Source organism: Bubalus bubalis, chromosome 14 (genome assembly GCF_019923935.1).
Source record: "Bubalus bubalis isolate 160015118507 breed Murrah chromosome 14, NDDB_SH_1, whole genome shotgun sequence".
NCBI classification, from domain to species: domain Eukaryota; kingdom Metazoa; phylum Chordata; class Mammalia; order Artiodactyla; family Bovidae; genus Bubalus; species Bubalus bubalis.
In genome coordinates this window covers 66,123,491-66,149,158 of record NC_059170.1, presented here as the reverse complement: position 1 = coordinate 66,149,158, position 25,668 = coordinate 66,123,491, and the positions used below count along the sequence as shown (strand labels likewise).

At 37.8% G+C, this 25,668-nt stretch overlaps 1 protein-coding gene and 1 pseudogene across 2 annotated transcripts; both read left to right on the top strand.

Annotated features, from left to right (window-relative positions):
- The first annotated feature begins 139 nt into the window (after positions 1–139).
- MASTL (microtubule associated serine/threonine kinase like) lies at positions 140–24,189 on the top strand. 2 transcript variants are annotated; one of them, XM_006063165.4, is made up of 12 exons: positions 140–468; positions 6,452–6,589; positions 8,460–8,599; positions 9,314–9,402; positions 11,173–11,279; positions 11,473–11,623; positions 13,162–13,334; positions 14,284–15,423; positions 16,474–16,612; positions 19,977–20,090; positions 20,194–20,295; positions 23,008–24,189. In XM_006063165.4, the coding sequence occupies exons 1-12, from the start codon at positions 283–285 to the stop codon at positions 23,163–23,165; spliced, it is 2,637 nt and encodes an 878-aa protein (XP_006063227.2). In that variant the 5' UTR covers positions 140–282; the 3' UTR covers positions 23,166–24,189. The 2 variants fall into 2 exon arrangements, with proteins under 2 accessions (XP_006063227.2, XP_006063226.2); XM_006063164.4 differs by having other exon boundaries at positions 16,471–16,612.
- On the top strand, positions 2,909–3,659 carry LOC102402071 (annotated as a pseudogene).
- Positions 24,190–25,668: the final 1,479 nt, after the last annotated feature.

The following is a 25,668-nucleotide window of genomic DNA, read 5'->3' as shown; positions in this document are numbered from 1 at the left end:
GCGAATAAGGTAAATCAGCCGCCGTCAACCTGGGGCAGCCTGTGGTAGGTTCAAGAAATTGCCGGAAGCCCCGCCTTCACGTCCATCGGCTTCTGCGTCGGCAAAACGCAGGTGACGGAGGCGGAGATGCGCATGGATGGGCGTGGCGTGGGCTGCGACGTAGTGACATCACTGAGTACGTGCGGCGTGGGCGGAGCCTCACTTTGAACCTAGTTGGCGGGAGTTGCGGCTCTGGAAGGGCCCTTTCCTGGTGATAGAACCTTGCATCCGGGCCGGACTGCGATGGAGCCCACCGTGGGCGGTGAGATGGAGAGTGGAGGTGGCGCGGCAACAGGAGAGTGCGTGAATAGGATCCCGGTGCCAAGACCTCCCTCCATCGAGGAGTTCACCATAGTGAAGCCTATTAGCCGCGGCGCCTTTGGGAAGGTGTATCTGGGGCAGAAAGGCAACAGGTTGTATGCGGTGAAGGTAAGACTCGAGGATTAAAGAAAGCTAAAGAGTCTGGTCCTTCGGCCCTACTTCCCGCCCTTTGAACTGGGCAGGCTCCAGGGCCGCTGGAGCGACTAGACTGGATGCCTGGCTCGCTGAAGCCTCCGGGTCCCGCGACATGATTTTCTTATTTGAGGTGACAGCGCGGGCAAGTCGCCGTTGGCCTCTGCCCCGCCCTTCTGTTCCCACCGCGTAAACCTTAGAAGATCTAGGACTTCTGAACCCTTTTTACTAATTTGGGCTTTGCCAGGATTAAGGTTGAAACTTTAAATTAGAAATAGTTATTTCCAAATTATATTTTAACTACCAATTTGATGTAGATTCATTTCTATTTTTGTTGAGGCGTAATTGACATACCAATTTCAGGTGTACAACTTAACGATTCAGTATTTGTCTATGTGGTGAAACGATCATCATCATAAGTCTAGTTAACCATGATGAAACAGCTGCATATTTTTTTCTTGTGATGAGAACTTTATCTTGCTGCTGCTAAGTCGCTTCAGTCGGGTCCGACTCTGTGCGACCCCATGGACTGCAGCCTACCAGGCTCCTCCATCCATGGGATTTTCCGGGCAACAGTACTGGAGTGGGGTGCCATTGCCTTCTCCTATCTTAGCAGCATTCAAATATATAATGCAATATTGTTAACTATTGTAAGCATGCTATGATATAGATGAACTTTTGACCTGTATAACCAAAAGATATCATTAAACAAACCCCACTTTTCAAGCCTTTCATTATAAATCTGGAATGTAATTTTATTTAAAGACCAAGCTGAAATATATTCCTAAATCACTCCTTTATCCTTACAGTAGCACGTGCTGTGCTTAGTGGCTCAGTCCTGTCCAACTCTTTGCAACCACATGGACTGTAGCCCTCCAGGTACCTCTGTCCGTGGGGATTCTCCAGGCAAGAATACTGGAGTGGGTTGCCATGCCCTCCTCCAGGGGATCTTTGCAACCCAGGGATCGAACCGGGGTCTCCTGCAATGCAGGTGGATTCTTTACCAGCTGAGCTACCCGAGAAGCCCAACAGTAGTATATATCATTCCAAAGCATTCAAGAGCTCAAAGTATTCGAAGCTGTTCAGGCCACTGTTGATTCTCATCTACTCTCGTAGCTTCAAATTAGTCACATCTCAGGAGTGAGTGATAGTAATAAAGGAGAAGCTAGTAGACTGAGTACTGATTTGGTTTCAATTTCCTGTTGGACATTACCGTGTGAATATCTAGCAAGCACCTCAAAATTATACTTGCCCAGCTTTGAACATGGTCCTCTCCACCTAATCACCTCCTGGATTTCTTCTCTCCCTGTAATAACACCACCATCATTCAGGCTAGGAACTTGAGTCTTTTTAACTTTCCTCTACTGCATCTGTATATCCTCTCTCTCAACTCTGCCTGTCAATTCTGTCTCATATTCATTTTTAGTACCCCTTTCATTGCATTCTCAAGTTTGCCCAAATACAGACTTAATTTTTTCTTTCTTTTTTTTCTTAAAGTACAACTTAGTTTTTAGTAAATCAAATATTGGGTAACCATTAACACATTAAAATTTTAGAAAATTTCCAGTACCTGAAAACTACGTCTCTTGGTTATCTGCAGTGTCTCCCCACTTAGCCACAAGTAACTTTCTATCTCTATTGGTTTGTCTTTTCTGGACGTTCCATATTAATGGAATCATACAATACATGGTCTTTTGCATCCAACTTTCTTCACCTCCTTCACATGTTTTTGAGTTTCCTCAGGCCTTCATTGGGCTTCCCTGTGGCTCAGCTAGTAAAAAAAAAAATCCTCCTGCAATGTGGGAGACCTGGGTTCGATCCCTGGGTTGGGAAGATCCCCTGGAGAAGGGAATGGCTACCCACTGCAGTATTCTGGCCTGGAGAATTCCATGAGCTGTATAGTCCATGGGGTCACAGTCAGACAGAACTGAGCGGGCTTCACTTTCACTTTCTCTTTAGCCCCCGCCTTCAAACTTTTCCTAACCTTTCAGACCCACCCTATTGAAATTAATTCTCCATCACTTCATATTCCAAAGATTTCTTGCTTTTCCTTCTGTTATACTAAGCAGTCATTATTAGCTGTTGAAATGAAAATGCCAGTATATTTTTTCATAAGTCTTTATGAATATCCACTTTGTGTAGGATATGGATACAGTGGTGAACAAAAACAAATATGCCCTCATGAAGCTTCCAGTCTAATGGAATGATAAGGAAATCATGTTTTAGACTGGCTTTGTCAATTTTCCTCATTTTTCTTATGGAAAGGCTCGACAATTGGAATTTACAGTGTATTGATGATTTTATTAAATGCTTTAATGAATCTTTGGAAGAAATACGCCTTTTTTTTCTTTGTAATCTTCCTGAGAATTGGTCTCAGTGTTACTAACTATTCAGTTTAGTGCTCCAATTTTAACATAGATTATAGTTTTGCTTCCCTACCAATTACCTTGAGACTTAAAAAGAGTAATTAGTTGTTTTCTGTAACAAAGCATCTGACACTTAAGTGTGAGTAAACTCTAACCATTTTTAAGAATTTTTCCGGAAGATGCTGCAGACCCGGGACCCAGAGAAGCTCAGAGGCGGTGAATAATAGCTCTTCAAGTCTGCAATAAAAAATGGCCTCCAATAAAACTACATTGCAAAAAAATGGGAAAGAAACAAATCGGAAAGAGTAAAAAAGTTGAAGAGGCAGAACCTGAAGAATTTGGACTGCTGTGTAGTGAATGAGAAGGTGTAGTATTTCCTGAAGTGGAAGGGGTTTACAGATGCAGACAATACTTGGGAACCTGAAGAAAATTTAGATTGTCCAGAGTTAATTGAAGCATTTCTTAATTCTCAAAAAGCTGGTAAAGAAAAAGATGGAACAAAAAGAAAATCTTTGTCTGACAGTGAATCTGATGATAGCAAATCAAAGAAGAAAAGAGATGCTTCTGATAAACCAAGAGGTTTTGCCAGAGGTCTTGATCCAGAATGAATAATTGATGCCACAAACAGCAGTGGAGAATTAATGTTTCTCATGAAATGGAAAGATTCCAATGAAGCGGATTTGGTGCTGGCAAAGAGGCAAATGTGAAGTGTCCTCAAATTTTAATTGTAAATTTTATGAAGAGAGACTAATTTGGCATTCTTGTCCAGAAGATGAGATTCAATAATTGTTTGCATTGATTTTTATGTATATATATGTGTGTGTGTGTGTGTGTATATATATATATATATATATATATATAATGTTGGTCTTGGTTTTTTGATGTATTAGTGTGAAGAAATAACTACATTCTAATGAAAATCAGGTTTGATATGTTTGTTTTGAAGTAGTATTGGGGAAGTTACACTGGGTTGTTTTTTTTTTTTGGTCTGTAGCACTAGTTGGTTTGAACAAATAAAAGCTTTCTATAGTTGCTTCCTTCAGCAGAAAAGAATTTGATACCATAGTATATTATTTCCTCAGCGTTAGAGAACAGCTTTTCTAAATGTTGGGGGAAATCTCCATGCTATGCTATGCTATGCTAAGTCGCTTCAGTCGTGTCCGACTCTGTGTGACCCCATAGATGGAAGCCCACCAGGCTCCGCCGTCCCTGGGATTCTCCAGGCAAGAATACTGGAGTGGGTTGCCATTTCCTTCTCCAATGCATGACAGAGAAAAGTGAAAGTGAAGTCACTCAGTCGTGTCCGACTCTTAGGGACCCCATGGACTGCAGCCTACCAGGCTCATCCATCCATGGGATTTTCCAGGCAAGAGTACTGGAGTGGGGTGCCATGTTGGGGGAAATCTCCATAGTCATTACTTAATCAAAATTTAGAATTTGCATTTCACTCATATATGCCTAAAGATCATTCTAAGTTTTTGTATGTGTATACATAAAATACATATGTAAATTGTTTGGGAGCTTTTTTTGTTGTGGTGGTTTTTGTTTTGGTAAATATATTTAAACAACAGCTTTTCATAACCATGGATAAGCCCATGTTTCTGGAATTCCATCATTTTGAGCAATATAAGAAATCCCTTCAACTTAAACTGAAAACTTAAGTCTTAACCTTTCAAATTAAATAGTTTTGTAATTAATTAGGTAAATTAAGCAATTTAAATTAGGTAATTTTTTAAAGCATCCCTATCAGAATCTGCATCCATATCTGCATATAAATCTGCATATAAATGCAGAAGCCCTGGAAGGAAAACTTTTATCACTATCAACAACCTCCCCAAGCAAATGAAAAAAGTAGAAAAATTCTGGTATGTTTTAAATAGCAAAGCAAAACTTAGTATAAAGTGGACACTTGATGGTTCCTTTTGGTGAACCATTGTTTTACAAGAAATTGAAGTCCCTTTAGGAAAGGTTGTGATATATGGATGTCTCAGATTTGTTCATGGAAACCTAATCAAATAGTTTTAAAATACTGGTAATTTACCATATACAGGAATATGCCCTACAGGAATATGTCCATAGGGCATATGGGATCTTAGTTCCCTGACTAGGGATAGAACCCAGGTCCCCTGCAGCAGAAGGGCAGAATCTTAACCACTGGACTACCAGGGAAGTCCCAAGAATGTGTAAACACACATCCTGTCCTATAGTGCTTCCTGCATTTTAGCTGGTCCCAGTCTGTGAAGCAGACTCCCTGGTAGCTCAGTCAGTAAAGAATCTGCCTGCAGTGCAGGAGACCTGGGTTGGCTCTCTGAGTCAGGAAGATCCCCTGTAGGAGGAAATGGCAACCCAGTCCAGTATTCTTGCCTGGAGAATCCCATGGACAGAGGAGCCTGGTGAGCTACAGTCCGTGGGCTCATAAGAGTCACGACTAAAGCGACCCAGCACAGGAATAAATGAGTGAGCAAACTTTTCTAATCTACACTTGACCTGCATGTTTTTTCAGACTTTACCCCAACCCATTCCTTACATGAAGGCTCAATTTTCTCAGTATTTCGGGTTACTAGTTGAGCAGAAGCCAAGAAAAACAACTTTGTAGTAATCAGAATGTTATTCAGCTGTATATTATTTACTTTATTGTAAATACTGGTGAACAGTGGTCAATAGTTTTATATTCCTAAAAAAAAAAAAAAAAAAAAAGAATTTTTCCAGGGGAAGAAAAGTACATTCTTTCTCTATTTCCATCCATCAAGGAACCAAAAAAAATTTTTTAATGGATTGGCCAATTATTTCTCTATGCCTACATTCCTGATTAAGTAAAAGTCGCTCAGTCGTGTCCAAGTCTTTGCAACCCCATGATCTGTACCGTCCATGGATTCTCCAAGCCAGAATACTGGAGTGGGTAGCTATTCCTTTCTCCAGGGGATCTTCCCAACCCAGGGATTGAACCCAGGTCTCCCGCATTTCAAGCGGATTCTTTACCAGCTCTGCTACCAGAGAAACCCTACAGTCCTGATTATCTGGGAGCATATTAGGAACTATTTTATGACTTGTAAGAACAGCAGAAGTGAAGAAGTGAAGTGAAGTCACTCAGTCATGTCTGACTCTTTGCGACCCCGTGGACTGTAGCCTACCAGGCTCCTCCGTCCATGAGATTCTTCATGCAAGAATACTGGAGTGGGTTGCCATTTCCTTCTCCAGGGAATCTTCCCGATCCAGGGATTGAACCCTGGTCTTCCTCATTGAAGGCAGACGCTTTATCCTCTGAGCCACCAGGGAAGCCAAGAACAGCAGAACAGAATTTATTTTCTACTTAACCGGTAGGGTAGACGGGGAGCATTTGCTTACATCTTTTTCCTTCTCAAAAGGGATGTGATACTTTTACCACTTGATACCAAGATGAGAGGTTCCATGTTAAAGAAGGTTTTATTTTCACTAGCTGTTTTCCTAGCAGAGTTTCCTGCTGGCAGTGTGAGGGCCAAACAACATGTCCATGCTTTCTCTCTGGTTGTTTTCATGGTGGAAACTTGGAAACCTGAGACCATTCTGCGATAAAAAATAAAACTATCTGTCTGTTGTCACATTATGTACTACAGGTTGTCAAAAAGGCAGACATGATCAACAAAAATATGACTCATCAAGTACAAGCTGAGAGGGACGCGCTGGCCCTAAGCAAAAGTCCTTTCATTGTCCATTTGTACTATTCCCTGCAGTCAGCAAACAATGTCTACTTGGTGAGTAAATGACATGTTTTTCTTCATTCAGGAGCCACTAAACCCAGTGACTTAAGAATTACTGTCTTTGGGTTCAGAGTACCTAGGTTTGAATTCCAGCTGTTGAACTTACTAGCTTTATGACCTTGGCCAAGTTACCTTACCAGTTCTATTTGTTAAGGTTCTTCAGGGAAAAAGAACAATAGGGTGTCTGTGTCTGTGTGTATAACAGGGGGATTTACTTTAGGGAATTGTCCTTCATGGTTGTGGCAACGGCAAGTCCAAAATCTCTGGGGTAGGCTGACAGGCTGTAGACCTAGCAAAAATTTGATGTTGCAGCACAAGCCCAAAGGCAGTGAAGAGGCAGAATTCCCTCCTCTTTGGAGGAGAAAGACAGGACCCCTCAAACTTTTTTCTCTCCAGGCCTTCAGCTGATTGGTTAAGGCTCTCCCACATGATGGAGGATAATCAGCTTTTACGCAGAGTCTAATGGTTGAGATGTTTATCTCACGTAAAAAATACCTTAACAGCAACATTTAGATTGGTGTTTGACCAAATATCTGGGTGTCATGGCTTAGCCAATTTGATGCATAAAATGAACCATCATGCCTCAGTTTTCCCCTCTGCAAGGTGGGGATAACAATAGTACCTACCTCAAAGGTTGTTATAAAGTTCCAATAGGTTGATATAAACCTTGTAGAACAGTGTGTGGCACATAGTGCTAAAAATATTTCCTAAGTAAAGGATGCATAATAGAAACACTATATAAAGTTTGATGGGTAATAAGGAAAAGATACTAGGAAGTGCTGGATTTGGGATCTATGTACTTAGCAAGTTGCTTGCTTTTCACTGAACATGACAGCTTACACTCTTAATTCTAATGAGGAATTTGGGTAGGGGGCAGGAAGAGGTGAGGATGGCAGGTATTTTCACTTCCAAGTTCTAGAGGTTCATGAGGAAATAATCAGATGTTGTGAAAGACCATTCTGTGCCCCACTCCCAGTCCCACCCCCTCTCCAGCAAATAAAAAGAAGAAAAATTATTCCAAATTAAAGGAGACTAAAGAGATATGATAACTAAATCCCATGCATGGTCCTGGCCTGGGAATGAGGGACGAGGAGAGAGGCCGTCAGGAACAATATGGAATTATCAGAGAAATTTGAATACAGACTAAACAGGTAATAGCGTTATTTAGCATTGAATTCTATGCATTTTATTACACTGTACTTATAGACGATGTCCTTGATAAAGCATTTATTTAAAAAAAAAGAATGTCCTTGTTAGTAGAAACGTGATGAAGAAGTCAGTGGTACACTTTCATAATTTAAAAAATAAAAAAGAGAAAGCAAAAGAATTCTGTGGTGACATATCATGCCCTCTTCATCTTTATTCTCGAATTATTCAGCCAAAATTTTAAAGATTAATACCAGTTGCTAATGTTGCCTTATTTAAAGTATTTAATTTGCATAAAAATACATGCACATAATGTATTTATGTTAATGTTGTTAATAACTTATGTTTATTATGTAACATAATGTTAATGATTAGCATAAATAAGTATTGTTATATTCATATATGTGTAGAAGAAGAAAGCAGATGTGGCAAAGTGCTAATGATGGGTGAAAATAGATGAAGAGTACATGAGAAATTATTCTATTCTTCATACCTTTTTGGTAAGGCTGAACAGTTTAATTTAAATTTTAAAAAGTGTATGGGAAAAAAAAAAGTGCATGGGAGCATGAACAAACCTGGTATTTATGTGTACTCAGTGACACCAAGAAAATGTCTGTTACAGAACCATGCTAAATGTATAATCATTAATGCTCAAATAAGATATTTTTAAGTAGTCATATTGGTTTTATTTAACAGTATTTCTGTTTCATTTTGACAGGTAATGGAGTATCTCATTGGTGGAGATGTCAAGTCGCTTCTACATATCTATGGCTACTTTGATGAAGAGATGGCCGTGAAATACATATCTGAAGTTGCACTGGCTCTAGACTACCTTCACAGACACGGAATCATTCACAGGTAATGACTGACTTTTCTCCCAGCTATTACTTAGGCACAAGTAATCAAATTATGTATTTACTATTTGAGTCTTAGACATTTGCATAACCCCCAATATATGGGTTATCTTAAATTTAGCAGTAATTTGTGCGAATTTAGAAATTCCATCAACTCTTTCATCTCCCTGCGTGTGTGAATGTGTTGCTTTGTCCATGGATATCCCATTTTATTGTGGAGAATATTGACTCTTTTTTCCACTCTTTTAGCTGTACATCATGCAAAAGTACAATAGTTTATAATCCCAGCTGATTTACAGTGCTTTGCTGTGTTCAAAGAGAGGTTAAGTGACTCTTTTTGATTAAGGCTTAATCTCACACTCTCTTTATCTCACAGAAAGAGCTAAATATGATTTGACCTGGTTTGAGGTTTATTTTACTTAATGAAATTTATTTTACCTAATGAAATTTATTTTAATAGAATATCTAGTGAATAATGCCAAAGATAATCTAGCATTAAATATTTAACTCTTTTATATTCAGATATTCAAATTTTAGTTTGCTTTTTTTTTTTTTAAGTTTGCTTTTGAGAGTTCTTTTCTGTACTGTCAAAGCCACCAATGAGAGACAATAAATAGGGTTTGATTCTTCTTTAACTTTCTGTGTTTTTTTGCTGGAAATTTTAAAATCAACCCTAGCTCTTTTTCAGTTATCTGCTACTTGTCTTTTTTATGTACAGGGATTTGAAGCCAGACAATATGCTTATTTCTAATGAAGGTCATATTAAACTAACAGATTTTGGCCTTTCCAAAGTTACTTTAAATAGAGGTAAGAAACATAGCAAGTAAGTACCTTTTTAAAAGTCCAACATATTTTAGACACTAACATTTCATTAGTTTATATTGTTTTCTGTTAGTTAAAAATGAATAAAATGGCTTTGGGTGTGTACCCAGCAGAAGAATTACTGGATCATATAGACCAAATTCTATTTTTAATTTTTTGAGAAACTTCCACTGCATTTTTCATAGTGGTTACACAGTTGTACATTTTACAGTTGACCAGCAGTGCAGCAAGAGTCCCAATTTCTCCACATTCTTTCCAGTACTTCTTATTTTGTTTTTTGATAGTGGTCATCCTAACATGTATAAGTTAATATTTCATTGTAGTTTGGATTTGCATTTTTCTATTGGTTACTTATGTTAAGGGTCTTTTCATAAGCCTCTTGGCCATTTGTATATCTTCTTTAGAAAAATTTCTATCCAAGATTTTTATTCACTATTTTAATTAGATTACTTGGATTTTTTTTGTTACTGAGTTGTAGTTGTCTTTATATTCTGTATATGAACCCCTTATTAGATAAATAATTTACAGATATTTCTCCCATTCTGTAGGTTGTCTTTTCATTCTGTTGCTTGTTTTCTTTGATGTTCTGAAGTTGGTGAGGTTTGAAATAGTCCCATTTGTCTATTTTTGCCTTTTTCCTGTGCTTTCAAAGTCACAACCAAGAAATCATTGCTGTAGCATTTTTTTAATTTGTAAAATATATCTAAAGGAGTTTATTGTAGTTCCTACAAGCTTCCCTTGTAGCTCAGTCAGTAAAGAATCTGCCTGCAGTGCAGGAGACCTGGGTTCAAACCCTGGGTTGGGAAGATCCCCTGGAGAAGGAAATGGCAAACCACTCCAGTATCCTTGCCTGGACAATCTCATGGACAGTGGAGCCTGGTGGGCTGCAGTCCATGGGGTTGCAAAGAGTTGGGCACAACTGAGCGACTAATATTTACTTACAGTTTCATCAGTGTGAGGTATAAGTGAAGTTTAAATTCAAACTTTTGACCTACATTTTAAAGTCTTACACCACATACAAAGTATTACACTTCTCTTACTATTTTTGATATCTAAAGAAAACTGTACAATATTATGTGTGAGTGCTGAATCATTTTACAGTTTTACACATTGAAAGCTGATAAAAATCTGCATTAGTTTCTATCTTGCTTACATAGTAAATTAACATGAGTGGTCCATAATTTGTATTAATTCCTTAAATTGATTCTGCTGCTGCTGTTTAGTCACTCAGATTCTGTTATTGAAATTTATTTTGTATTCTTAGTACATTGATTCCTTTCTTAACTTTTTTCTTTTTACCACCTCCTTTTCTAATGCTTTATTTACCAAGAATTATTTTGTTGGCAGTTAGGTAACACTCTTGTATTTATCTCTTTTTTTTTTTAATTTATTTTTATTATTTATTTATTTTTACCTTTTGACCCCTTTCATCCATTTCTTCCAACCCTTAATCCTACCTCTGGCAACCACAAATCAATTCTCTGTATCTATGAGCTTGATTTTTTGTTTTGTTTTTTAAATTCTATATATAGAGAAAGCATATGGTATTTGTCTTTCTCTTGTCTGGTTAGTTCTATGTGTTAACTGTATAGCATGATGGTTTTCCTGGCTGTGTTTGTCTTGCACAAGCCAACTTTGTAGTTGATGTTAATAATGTGGAAATTGGGGCAAAGTCCAGAACAAATAATTGTTGACTTTAGTCAATGACAGTTAAAGTTTTAAAAGAATATCATATACTTTTCTTTCCATACATAGATATCAACATGATGGATATTCTTACAACACCATCCATGGCGAAACCTAGACAGGATTATTCAAGAACCCCAGGACAAGTATTATCTCTCATCAGCTCTTTGGGTTTTGTAAGTACTCGATAAGAAAAAAACTCACATGATATGCCCTAACATGATTGCCATTTACACGAATTCAAATATTAAGCATGTTGCATTACTTCAGCAGTTCATCTACCTAGATGTCAAAACAGTCTGTGCGTTTAGGTGGTGTTTTTGTGACAACAAATCGTAGCATTTGTTTTTGTCTTCCTCTTTTTCATAGCACACACCAGTTGCAGAAGAAAATCACGACTCTGCAAATGTTCTTTCCACTCAAGTATCTGAAACATCACCACTTTCTCAAGGACTAACTTGTCCTATGTCCGTAGATCAAAAGGACACAACTCCTTATTCTAGCAAGCTACTAAAATCATGTGAGTATAAAAGAAAAGGTAGTATACTCCATTGAATGTGCCCTTGAGGAACAAAGTATTTTACCATTTTAAAATTCTGAGTATCGGTAATTTTGAAATGCAGACATTCAAATAGCCTGTGGATTTCCTCTGTTTTGTCACCCAAGTGCCATTCTGACCGGGGTTATTGCAGATCTTTGTTGTTGTTGTTGGCTGCACTGGGTCTTCAATGTTATGCACAGGCTTTCTCTGGTTGCAGTGAGCTGAGGTTACTCTGTAGTTGCGGTGTGTGGGCTTCTCATTGCGGTGGCTTTTCTTGTTGCCGAGCGCAGGCTCTAGAGCCCTCGCTTAGTTGCTCCACAGCTTGTGGGACCTTCCTGGACCAGGGATCGAACTGGTGTACCGTCCATTGCAAGGTGGATTCCTAACCACTGGACCACCAGGGAAGTCCCTGTTGCAGATCTTTACATCAACAAAATAAAATGTCAAGCTAATTTTTCAATTAGCTGCAACACTGTGATGATCATTGGGTGAATTTCACTGTACTGAGTCTATGGAAATCTTAGTGGAGAAGATATAGTAATACTGTGTGCCTTTATAAAATGATTTCTAAAAGGTTCTGAAATAAAGTCAAGATGATATAGTTTTAGTTATTACACAGTAAAAGACAAAAGTCAAAAGTAAAGGAAGCAAGTGGAAAATCTGTATGGCAGTTAACCTCACCCTCTAACTTATCAACAGTGGACAGTTTAGTTCTGTGCATGCGTTATTTTCTTCATCTTAGAAATGTGAATAATGATCCTCTGGAGTAATTAGTGTTTGTTGTTTTCATAGATGCTACTTTGTTGTGAATTTGGTCCTCAATTCTGTATATCTCTTGGATGGATAGATAGACCAAAAGGAAGAATTGCCTCCTTTTTACAAATGAGAACAAAAGAGTCTCACTTTAAGTTCAGGAGCAAAAAGTTTTAGCATCATTAGTTGTTTATAAGATACAGGAACTTGTATTATATAGATGGTGCTGCTTTCTGGCACTGGCTCACACTTAGCAAAGTCACTATTATTTCTTTTACCCAGTAGTATAAAGAAGTCCCTATGGATGTATATAATTCCACACTGGTAAGCATGTAAACCTCAACATTAAAATAAAGCTCTGGTTTTAACTAAATACAAATTGAATTGATTAAGAGTAGTCATATTCCAGCCTTTTAGCACATCCAGATTTAGCCCCTCAGTAATGAACCTTCATCGAAAAAAGTTTCAAATTGGATAATGGATATTCAAAATGAATTTTCTCCTAATTATAAATTTGCTCCCTGTCCTGATTTCTACTTTATAAATATTGAGAGGTTTGTCTATTAACTTTCAGAACAGTACTTATTTGTCAAAACAGCCTGAAGCTATCCTTGTAGATGAGATAATTTTTACATAGAAATAATTCTGATACTAAATATTTACTTACTACTTACTTAACCCAATTACCTGTAAAGATTCAGGATTCGCAGGGAAGTAGGAAAGATGTGACATAAGTAAGCCTCGGCGTTTTCTCTTCCCCACAGGTCCTGAAATGGTTGCCTCCCACCCCGGGATGCCTGTGAAGTGTCTCACTTCCCACCTCCTCCAGTCTCGGAAGAGGCTGGCAACATCCAGCACCAGCAGTCCATCCCATACCTTCATATCCAGCGTGGAATCCGAGTGCCACAGCAGTCCCAGATGGGAAAAGGATTGCCAGGTCAGAGTGCCACTCACCTTACCCAGAACCAACTGCGTGTGATGATAGAAACACTTGACACCTTTTCATACAAGTTCTGTAAGGACATGAAATCGTTATGTGAACAGCAGTGAAGAGACTCTTCATTTTCCTGTATATTCTGTCAAATTCTTTTGCAGTATTTCATTTCTCATTCAAATGTGAAATTATTCTTGTTCAGTATATGAGATTACAATTTTTTAAAAATTTTTTTTTTTTAATTTATGTTTTGGTCATACTGCGAGGTATGTGGGGGTCTTAGTTCCCCAATCAGAGATCAAACTCATGATCCCTATATTGGAAGCATGGAGTCTTAATCACTGGTTCACAAGGGAAGTCCTCCAATTTTTTAATTTTTGCAATATATTAGTGGTAAATGTTTGGCTTCTAGGCATCTAGATGGAATTCTTTTTTAAAATTCTCTACCCAAACACAGACATTAGATTGTTGAGTTTTTTTAACCTTTGTCTTATTTTATAACTTATACTACCTCCTTCTATAACTGTTTACTGCCAGTTTATCACTTAATGGAATGGTAACTCTTCTGAATCAGAAATAACTTCTAGACCACAAAGATGATGCAGATGTGTCTTTAAAAGTGTCTATTCTAAGGAGATTGCTTGCCAAGTGAACAGATACTGAAAGTTATTTTACTTAATTTATGTATTCTATTCTGGGCTTTTAAAAGCTATTAAAGCTGAGAGGAACTAAAAATGTGATAACCTTTTCTATATAGAATGCAGATAAAATGTTAGATTAGAATTATATTCATACCCAAAGGAAAAAATCTTTCCACTTGATAAAATAAATTGGACTCTATTTGCTCCTTAGTCTCAGTAATATGATTTTCTTCATTACAGTGGCTAAGTCCTAATCACTGGGCCACCAGGGAAGTCCCCTAATTTTTAAAGTGTTTTTTCCTCCCTCTTAGGAAAGTGATGCAGCAGGCTCTACGATGATGAGTTGGAATACAGTTGAAAAGCCTTTATGCACAAAATCTGTGGATGCCATGGAGACCAAAAGTTTCAATGAAAGGGATCTTGAGTTAGCTCTTTCTCCCATTCATAACAGCAGTGTCGTGTCTGCCGCTGGAAACTCTTATGTTAACCTTGCTAAAAAATGTTCTTCAGGGGAAGTTTCTTGGGAAGCAAGAGAACTAGATGTAAATAATATCAACATGACTGCTGACACAAGCCAGTCTTGTTTCCATGAGTCAAATCAGCGGGCTGTGGATTCTGGTGGGATGACTGAAGAGCACCTTGGGAAAAGAAGTTGTAAAAGAATTTTCGAATTAGTTGACTCCAGTCCTCGTCAGGGAATTATACCAAATAAAAAAAGTTGCTTCGAGTATGAGTGTAGTAATGAAATGAGAGATTGTTATGCAACTCAAAGGACAGGCTTCACATTTGAAGTCCAGGACCTTAAGCTGTTGGTATACAGAGATCAGCAAAATGACTGTGTGAATAAGGAGAATGTGGGCAATTCTTTTACTGATAAACACCAAACCCCAGAAAAATCACCTGTCCCAATGATAGAGAAAAACCTTATGTGTGAGCTGGATGACGATTGTGACAAGAATAGTAAGAAGGACTACTTAAGTTCTAGTTTCCTGTGTTCTGATGGTGATAGAACTCCTAAAAGTATTCACATGGACTCCGATTCATCTTTTCCTGGAATTTCCATCATGGAAAGTCCGTTAGGAGGGCAGTCTTTAGATCCAGATAAAAACATCAAAGAATCCTCTTTGGAAGAATCAAATATTGAAGACCTACTTCCTGTATCACCCAGCTGCCAAGAAAGTACCTTGCCAAAAGGTGTTGAGTGCCCTACCATCCAAGACAGCAACCAAAAAATGTTGGCTCCTTCAGAGGTCTTAAAACCATTAACCTCTAAAAGAAATGCTGTGGCATTTCGGAGTTTTAACAGTCACATTAATGCTTCCAATAGCTCTGAACCTTCTAAGATGAGCATCACTTCTTTAGATATGATGGATGTTTCGTGTGCCTATAGTGGGTCATATCCCACGGCTATCACCCCTACTCAGAAAGAAAGATCCGACATGCCATATCAGGTATGTTACCACTGGACACTCCATGCTGTATCAGGTGTGTTATCACTTGCTAATGTGTGGTCCTCTAGATTTTAAAAAAATAAACTATGACACTGACCTATCAGCTGGACTATATAATATTAATCAAATGGTCTTATTCTGCTTATTGGGAATCTGTGGCTCTGTGGAGGTTTTACAGAAAGATGAAGCGGGTAGCAGTGTTTAGCATTTTTAATTCCAGTGCCTCCTTCATTTGTATTATCCTGCATACTTTCACATATTTACATTTCACATGTTTACATATTTACAATCACATTTTCACTTGATCACAGTAACTCTGAGATACAAAATTAAAATCCATCTACTTTACTGCCTTCTAAGAACATATTTAGATGATCTCTTTTCTTTGTAGAAGAGAGTTGAAAAATAAAATTTTTTTTTCCCCCTAAACCATTATCTTTTAAAACCCAAAGTTTCTTTTTTTTTCTTCCTTTGGAGAGACATCTTAATATAGAAAGTGCACACCTTGAATGTAGGGTTACAAGGCTTGAGTTTTCTATTTAGAGCTTAGTGAGGGACTTAGAAATTCTTACCTTCAGAGCCTGTGTCTGCACCTGTCCTGCTGGTCCAACAGAGTCCTTGTGAGACAACAAAATATCTTAAAAACATAAATGCCGATTGGCACCAAAGGTTTTTGCATATAGTTCCATCTTATGCATTGTCCTAGTAATTCAATCATTTTTCAGCTGTAGCCTCCCTCCAGGACACTTTGTAAGCTTGTATTGATCCATCCTATGAAAAAATTTTTCTCATGGATTTTTTTCATTGTTTCTTGCATATCCAGATCTTATTGAAATAACTGATGTTAGCTAAGCAGTTGAATTGCATTATTATCATTAGGATTTTTTAAGTGGACGTTTCATAATTAGTTCTGAGACCATCTCCAAAGCTGATCAAGGATTTGACTATTTTTCATGCCCAGCAGCCTTGCTTTTCTTTGGTGTAAGCATTTCTGTTCACTGTGAAAGGAATGAAGGTATTTATTGTGCCTTAAACTCTTGAAATTAGCAGACCCCAAATCAGGTCAAATCAGAAACTCCATACCGAACTCCAAAGAGTGTGAGAAGAGGGGCAGCCCCAGTGGACGATGGGCGAATCCTGGGAACGCCAGACTACCTCGCACCCGAGTTGCTGTTAGCCAGGGCCCATGGTAAGGCGCACGCGTCTTGAATTTTTGAAGTATCTATCATTATAGTTTCTTTTGAGATAAATTGTTATAAATTTCTTTGGAACTTAGATTGCCTAAGGTAAAACAAGATGAGATCGTGCAGTACTCTTTTTCTCACATACATGGCGTTTATTATAGTAAATAAAGACACACAGCCATTCATCCTCAGCCTGCTGGTTTAGTCTCAGTGACCCAGAGAAGCCCCACCTTCCACCCCCTCTACTGTCTTTGTTCTAAATGTCTTCCCAGGTCTATTCTTATCTGGTTTCAGGAATACAAAATTGGTCCTGCGCTTCGTTCAGTCTGCAGATGCCTCTTCCTGTTCAGAGCCTGCACTCACTATACCCTCACCAGAGGGGTCCAGCCAGAGAGGAACCATCCCTCAAAAAGCAACTCAGAAATAAAAGTTCCTCTGGGCACTTAACTAGTTTTTGGACATTGTCCCTTTTGCTAAGTCACAGCATTGCTAGCTCATTTCCTATATTATCATTTGTACATTTTCTCAAATCAATACAGTATGAATGGAAACCTCAGATGGCAAGGTTTACTTGATAAAATCTTGCCACTCTTTTAGTGGCAAGATTTTTATTTATCATAGGTAGCTAGTGAAATGTTCTAAAATTTTTATTTCCCATAAAAGTAACTTGACACATAGTTTCAAAAATAAATAATAGAGAGCAATTTATCATTTTAAAGACAACAATAACAGTTCCCTGCTCTCCAACTACTAAGGGGAGTTAGGGACCCCAGCCTGAGTTTCCATAGCTTCTTCTTTTAATACATATGCTTGTTTCAGCTCTCTTATATTTGTAGTAAAATTACCTGAATTATTGCTCCCAGAGTAGGCTGTTTTCTACTTGGGATAAGCTCTCTTCTTCATCTGTTATCTCTTGTATCAGGCACACTACCTGGTTTCTAGTTCAATAAATGACATAATAATGAACTTATAACTTTCAAACAATGTACCTAACTCCTGTTTTCTTACATGCAGGATTTCTGACTTCAGGTGAGTGAATTTCTGCATAAAGGAACGTGGCAAAGCACATTTATCTGAACAGTCAAAGTCTAACTAGATCACATTGCATGAAAAATTTTTCTTAATTTAAGCTCACTTATGAAATACAAAATGAGCTTCCTAGGTGGCGCTAGTGGTAATGAACCTGGCTGCCAATGCAGGAGATGTAAGAGACACAGGTTCGAACCCTGGGTCGGGAAGATCCTCTGGAGAAGGGCACGACAACCCACTCCAGTATTCTTGCCTGGAGAATCCCATCGACAGAGGAGCCTGGTGGGCTACAGTCCATGGGGTGACAAAGAGTCAGACATGACTGAGTAACTTAGCATGCACACAGCATGTACATGTTTATGTTTATCCCATGAAATACAAAAATGAACTGTCTTCTGAGCAAGAAGACATCCAGAGAGATTTCTCTTCTCTGTGAAAACAAGTGTCGGCATGTGGAATTTTTTTTATTTCAACTGAAGAAATAGGCTTGATAAAAATATTAAAGTTAATAGCTACAAAAGGGCTTGAATTTTCTAAGCTTTCCATTCCATTATTATTAGAAAACAGAGAGGAATTAACAGTATTAACATACAAATTACAGACGTGGATTTTAAACTAGAAAGCCAATCATGTAAAACAACTTTGTTCTATAGTTCTAGCTATTTATTATATAATTGATAATATATCACAATATGTGATCTTTTTAGACTCTGACTCAAGTATATGGGTATGTATGACATATCCATGGAGAAGTCATGTATTTTCTGACATGAGTACATTTTTGGCTGAGCTGGCAAAAGGGTCCTAATTTCTAACCTAAGTAAATTAAAATGCAGGGTTTTTCCTGATTTCCTCCTACTTTCCTATATTTGGTTATCTAATCTGTTGAAATAATTCTTTCTCAGTGCTGCTTAAAAGGCCTACTAATGGAGGTGGTTTGTGTGTTTTTATAGTGATTACAATAGAGATAGAAGCCTATAGACTGTTTGTACCTTGTGTTCCATAGGAAAAATGGGATCATGTGGCTTGCAAATGGAAAGGTATTCTAAATGCATGCAATTATTTTTTCTAATGGCAGATTCCACAACACTTTTCTATTGCTTTTTGTTTTAGAGGCTTTTTTGTTTGTTTTTCTACTTGTTTTAAAATGAAATGGTATTTGCTTAACCACAGTAGTAAATTTTGTGAAACTGACTTTAAAGAGTTAATTTTCAGACAAATTAGTTCTAGACTAGAATCTCAACTCTAAATTTATATTGAAGTTAATCGTTTTTGGACTGAAATTAACTTACGCTTAGGAAACGTTTTGTTCATTCGTAGACATAACTAAGCAAAAGTAACCAGATTATAAGGCCTTGTTTAAAATAAACATCTAAAAAAAATCTTTGTAGGGAATGCCCTGGTGGTCTAGTGGTTAGGACTTAGTGCTTTCGCTGACAAAGCCTGGGTTCAGTCTCTGATTGGGGAACTAAGATCCCACAAGCCTCATGACACAGCCAAAAAAATAAAAATAAAAAAAATCTTTGTATAGAAATGATGCTTTCATTGAAGGTTTTATTTAGAAGTCAGTTTTATCTACTTATTAAGACTTAACTTCTAATTCCCTCCTCAAACTATAGTCTAAATGTTTTTTTGTTGTTGTTAAACTAATTTGTCCCCCTCTGTCCTTAAAAAGAGTATAGCAACATTAAAACACCCTGTAAGTAAGGCTTCCCTAGTCACCAGGTTATCCTCCAGTTAGCATTAATATTACTACCTCATCTCATTCCTTTGTAAAACAAGTAGATACAGAATCATCCGAATGTTATTATTTCCTGATCTGAAACTGAGGAGTATTCTAATTTTAAAGAATAACTTTTAGATTAAATCCATTTCTTCGTTGTGTTTTAGGATTTAGCACAAATAAGTCTCCAGAATATTGGAAGTAATTAATAAATGGCAAAAGATAACTTTAACTTTTTTTTTTTAATAGCCACATTAATTGTTAATCTATATTCAGGACTTCCCTGGAGGTCCAGGGGTTGACTCTGCACTGCCAAATGCAGGGGGTACAGGTTCAATCCCTGGTTGGGGAACTAGGATACTGGATGCCACATGGTATGGCAAAAAAATTTTTTTAATAAATAAAAATAACAAAACTACTATTTTCCAAGAAGATAATTACCACACTGCCTAAAGGAAGGTAATTTGGGGTTTTATACCTTAAAGAGCCAGAGGAAAACCTTAGGAAGTCAGTCTTTGGGCCTTCATTGTGCCCAGATAAAAACATATTAATGTTTTAGTTGATCAAACATTTGTAGAAAATGCTTGCAAGTTCAGCTGCTTCCTCTTAAATTCCAGGTCCTGCAGTAGACTGGTGGGCCCTTGGAGTTTGCTTGTTTGAGTTTCTAACAGGAATTCCCCCTTTCAATGATGAAACACCGCAGCAAGTATTCCAGAATATTCTGAAAAGAGGTGATTCTTTTTCTTCTATCTATGAAGATAGATTCATTTATCTCATTTATCTCTGTGTATTGTTCCTTTGACCAATGATGAACATGTTAATTTGTATTTGTAGATATCCCTTGGCCTGAAGGTGAAGAAAAGTTATCTGATAATGCTCAAAGTGCTGTGGACATACTCTTAACCATTGACGACACAAAGAGAGCAGGAATGAAAGGTAAGGTTTGGAGTTAGTCGCCCAACCATGGTGACTCTTACCCTTGATTTGCTTCGGGGATGAATGTTAATAACATCAAGTTCTAATATACTACTACTGATAGTCTCACAGCTAAACTCAGTTGATTTTAAACTTTCAGTTTATTTTTGCCCTCTCAGTATTCATTGATATATTTGTCCTTATTCAGAACATTAAAATTCAGTGCATATGCAGTCTTGAATTTTATTACTCTCAAGCAGGTTCTCAAAACAATCTCATCTTGTCAATGTCTTTAAGTTTTTCAGAGCCTGATAAAGTTAACCATCAACCAATATAGGAAATTCTTTTAGTCGAAACTTCCTGTTCTATGATTTCTTACTGCTTCATTTCTGACATCATTATTGATTGACAAGTATTTTTATGTACTCTGGCTCCTTGTTGCATTATCTTCACAGCTAAGATGCCTCAAAGAAGACAAAATGGGCTCATCATGACCCATTCAAAGGTTTTTTCCAGTGCTGGAAACTCGAATTAATTTTAAACTCCAATTTTGAAACTCCAGTAAATCTCATTAGCAGTTGCCTTAAAATTCTTTTTGTCACACAGTATAGATTAGAGACGGCTAAGCACTTATGTCTCAAAATACACTTCCATGTGAAGTATGATATATTAGGAAAATGGACTTTAGCAGTATGTCATTTGTATCAACTTCTAGTTTTCCCTCTAATCAGATCAGCAAACCCTATAGAGTGACTTCTAGGTGTCACTGTTGTTATCTGAGAAACTGGAGGTAACCTAGGGATGAACCAGACTGCAACTCCTGTGCTTAAGTTCTAGAACTACATTCTAGTGAAAAAACAAGAAGTAGACAAATACAATCATAACGCCATCCAGTAGTAACTACACAAAGAGAGAAAGCAGAGAGGGTATAAAGTGAAGGCAAGAGATTTATTTTTTAGACTGGATGCTCACGAAGATTTCTGACAAGTGGAATTTGAGCAAACACCAGTGTAAAGTGAGGATGCAGACATTTGAAAACTGAGCTCTGAAAATTGCTTTAAGGGACTTCCCTGGTGGTCCAGTGGTTAAGACTCCAAGCTTCCACTACAGGGGCCACGGGTTCAGTCCCTGGTCAGGGAACTAAGATCTTGCATGCCACATAGTGTGACCAAAAAATAGTAATAATGAAAATTAAAAACTGCTTTAGCGCAACAGTTCTCCTCTGGAATGATTTTGCTCCCCAGAGGACATCTGGTGTTGTCTGGAGACATTTCTGGGTTGTCACAGCATTTGGGGTCATCTGGTAGGTAGAGGCCACGGGTTCACTCAGCATTCTACAATGCTCAAGGCAGTCCCTACAACAGAAAATTATCTGGTCCCAAATGTCAATCATAACAAAGTTGTGAAACCGTTGTTTAGTAATTTGCTTAGCACATTCTTACCAGACATCAGATACTGTTCATTTGTTCAATGAATAGTTGACCTAGTAAAGCAGACAGGGTTATTCTTCAGTTTAGTTAATCTTAACCTAGATTAGACTTCCTTTGCAGATGCAGCTTAAATAGAGATACAATGAGAGAATCATGAAACATCATATCACATCCAATATTACAAGTAACTCTAAAGTAACCGATGCTCAGTTATTTATTTTGAACAGTTGAGACAAATTCTCTAAATGTGAATTACTGTTGCTATTTTATCCTTTTTCCTACCAGTCTTTTAGTTTATGGTAAATCCAACATATACACATACTGTTTTTCCAACCCACTAGCCCCAGCACAGACACACAATTCCCTACTGTCTGCGTAGTCATCTTCTGATATTTTCCTTAAATTTGATTGCTCTTTTGGTTTGCATACTGCCTTGACACTTTTTTTTTTTTTTGGCCATCTTTACTGTTGCCTGATGAAGTGAATAGTTGAGGAGAGGGGACCTATGTCTACCAACTGAATACCTGTGTGACCAAAAAAGTAAATTCTTATTTTAGTCGACAGAGGAAAATGTAGTGAAGATGTGATTTTGTAAGTGGAAGCCATAGACTCGGATGTGGCCATACTGCTGGGTGGCCAGTGTGTTGTAGAGATGCAAGTTAGCGAAATCAAAGAACTGGGAAGAGAAAGAATGTGTCAGAAGTGTCATCCGTGTGTATGCTGAAATTAGCAGGAAGGATAAGGATGGAGCACAGGGAAGACAGCGTGGGAGTGGAGGATGACCTTCCTGCTGAAGTGATGTAGGCGGGCGATGCTGAGCTCCAAGCAGTCAGCAAGGCCTTGAAATAAGAAGTGGGGCATTAATCACTTAAGATCAGTGATGGGGGAACAGGAAGTAGGCCAGGTTCCCTTATCTCATGAAGTGTGGGATTCTTCCATCAGGTACAGGCAGTGAGAAAGAGAGGCTCCTGTTAAGGCCAGGCATCATTCACTCTTTGGACCGATTCAGACAAGGCACCTGTCGTATTCCAGGCGATACACAGAATAACATAGCATGTGCTGTTGAGAAGCGTGTGGTTGAAGACAGGGATGTTTTTAAAATGTCTCTGAAACGGGCATAGTAAACCAGGGCAAGGTCCATGTGAGACAGTCTCTCCTTGATGCCTGTAAAATATTGGGTTAGCCAAGTTCATTTGGGTTTTTCATACCATCCAATGGGAAACCCGGACCATCTTTTTGGCCAACCCAATAGTACTTTGGTAATGGTGTCATAATATTGTTTTGTTTGATATTTTTTCCCAAGAGCTGAAACATCATCCTCTCTTCAGTGGTGTGGACTGGGAAAATCTACAGCATCAAAAAATGCCTTTCATACCCCAACCAGATGATGAAACAGATACATCTTATTTTGAAGCCAGGAATAATGCTCAGCACCTGACTGTATCTGGATTTAGCCTTTAGCTTTAATCTATTAAATTTTTCCCTTTAATCTAACCTTGCCTTATAGCATGAGCTAGCATAATTACATACACCTTAGTACTAGATTGATCTAAGCAGGAAAAATCATTATTTTACCTGGATCAGTGAGCTTTTCATGTGTGTTACAGCTTCCACAGCATTAAGAAGGCTATCAAGAATGTAATCAGTAATTTATCTTAGTCCCAGAGTTGTAAATAGATCTTCAAAGCTTTTTTCATCTTATTTATTTTGTTATTGCACTTTATAAAAATTAATGCTTCAGTAAAACTATTAGAAATATGACCTCTTTAGAGAAAGAGTAAGCCTCGAGCTTGATTTTCTTTCTCATCTATTCATGTCAGTCTACCATTCATTTGGTGTTAATACAACAAAACATTATAATATAGTTTTATTTCATTGTAATTTATCTGTACTTGATTGCCTGCAAAAGCTGTAGTCTTGAGGGCAATCATGTAAAGTTATCATTGTGACCTCAAAAATGCAACTGGAAAATTCCTTCACTCAGTACTAAAACTCCTTTTGGGAATGAGAAATAAAAGGATTAGGGTTTTGCCTCACTTTGCTATGAATACAGTTGCATTGCGTTGGCTGCTTCTGGTGCTTTCTCTACAATACAGATTACTTTAAAATAGTAGTAGAAAGCTTAGGTGAGATATACTGTAGCAATTTTAAACAGCTTGTTCAATTTTAACAAAAACATGATGGTTTACATTTTTAAATAATTCATTTAAAACATATGCAGCATTACCAGAATAGCCTGATTCTTTTTTTTTTAAAAATAACTTACTTTCACTTAATAAATGTAATTGTAACATACTTTGATACATTCTCTGTCAACATCACTCTTTTCAATATGGATACACTAAGATTCAGCTTCACAAGTCATATCTTAAATTCATTGAGGTTTTCTGCATACTTACCCACCAAAAGAGAAAAACTCAAATTTAAATGTACCATGTGTAAATTTTCTGTTAATGTATTAAATACTGTTGCTCATTTTGCAAAATGGCTCGAGTGTTTTTACTTTCTATCAGCATCCTGTTATTAATGTAGTTGACAAAGATTAAAACTGTTTAGAACTGTTGCAGCGAAAGAGACACTGTAATAATCGGTGCCATGTAACTGAATCCATGAATTAATGGTTTTACTGAGCTTGTTCTAGCAATGACTACCCAGGTTTAATCCGCCTAATTGTCACCTTTTCTAACAATAATATGTTCAAAATACAGTTGTTAAACCTTCGTTTAATGTAAATTACATCTTTCCCTTAAATTAGGTAAAAGCTAAGATTATCCTCCCATGGAATTTTCAAGTAGTAGAAAAAACAGTGGTTTTGGAATCAAGCACAAATGGTTTAAACCACTGCTCTGTCACAGTAAAAAGCTGTAGGTGGGTTAAACTCTAATCATCTACCTGTGTTGTGTAGAAAGGAGCTTCCCAGGACATCTTACCAGGAACTTGAAACCTTACTGAAAGATCAGGGGAGATGTGCAGTGAACCTAATTCAGAAGAAGTGCCCGTAAGTGGAAAAGTTAAGAAAAGTTTGCTGTTACAGCCCTAGCAGGTGCAGCAATGGCCACCTGGAATTCTGCATCCTGCAATGGTGTCTGCTGGGACCAAGTTATTTATTATCTAAACTTAAACCTTTGGGGATTCCCAGTGGCTCAGTGGTAAAGAATCTGCCTGCAACGCAAGAGCTACAGGAGACACAGGTTCTATCCTTGGGTCAGGAAGATCCCCTGGAGGAGGGCATGGCAACCCACTCCAGTATTCTTGCCTGGAGAATCCCATGGACAGAGGATCCTGGTAGGCTACAGTCCATGGGGTCGCAAAGAGTCAGACATGACTGAAGTAACTTAGCACGCATGCAAACCTTTAAGACACCTGTCAAGATGTTCTGGGTTTAGATAGTCATTAAGAAAAAACTTGAGACAGAACAAGAATGAAAAAAAAATGGAAGTGTTTTGGCAACTGTGTGGATGTGTGTGTCTTTAAAGAACACAGATTGCTCTGCCAGTAGAAATCTGTGCATCCATTACTGTGTATAATTTTTATTAATTAAAAATAATTTTCTCCCCACTTCCACTAATTGTTAAACAAATACAGAAAATGCATTTACTTTGGTGTACCTCTGTCAGAATCAAATAACACAAAGTACATAAATACCAAGTACAGACTCAAATAACATGTTAAGTACATTAAATGGTGTTTAATAAATGATCACTATGGCCCTAAGTACCCTACTACTCAGAATATTTGTCTTAATTTGGGGTTTGGGAAATAGTCGCTGTATAAAACTCTGCTATTATTCTCCAAAACATCTTGAAGACCATTTTCAGGTCTGGTCACTCTTATTTGTCAGGAAGAACCATCTTATTTTTAACCAGTTCCAAACAGACTCAGAGTCCAAAAGACTGTGCAAATATTTACCATTTCCACCTGGCCTCCTTTCAGTTAATACCAGGCCTCCTTTCAGTTAATACCA

Bases quoted from the DNA above. Each gene is read 5' to 3' on its own strand.
- MASTL (XM_006063164.4), top strand. From the start codon at position 283: ATGGAGCCCACCGTGGGCGGTGAGATGGAGAGTGGAGGTGGCGCGGCA. The intron at 6,590-8,459 runs GTGAGTAAATGA...TCATTTTGACAG, and splicing joins CAGCAAACAATGTCTACTTG to GTAATGGAGTATCTCATTGG. The intron at 9,403-11,172 runs GTAAGAAACATA...TTCCATACATAG, and splicing joins CAAAGTTACTTTAAATAGAG to ATATCAACATGATGGATATT.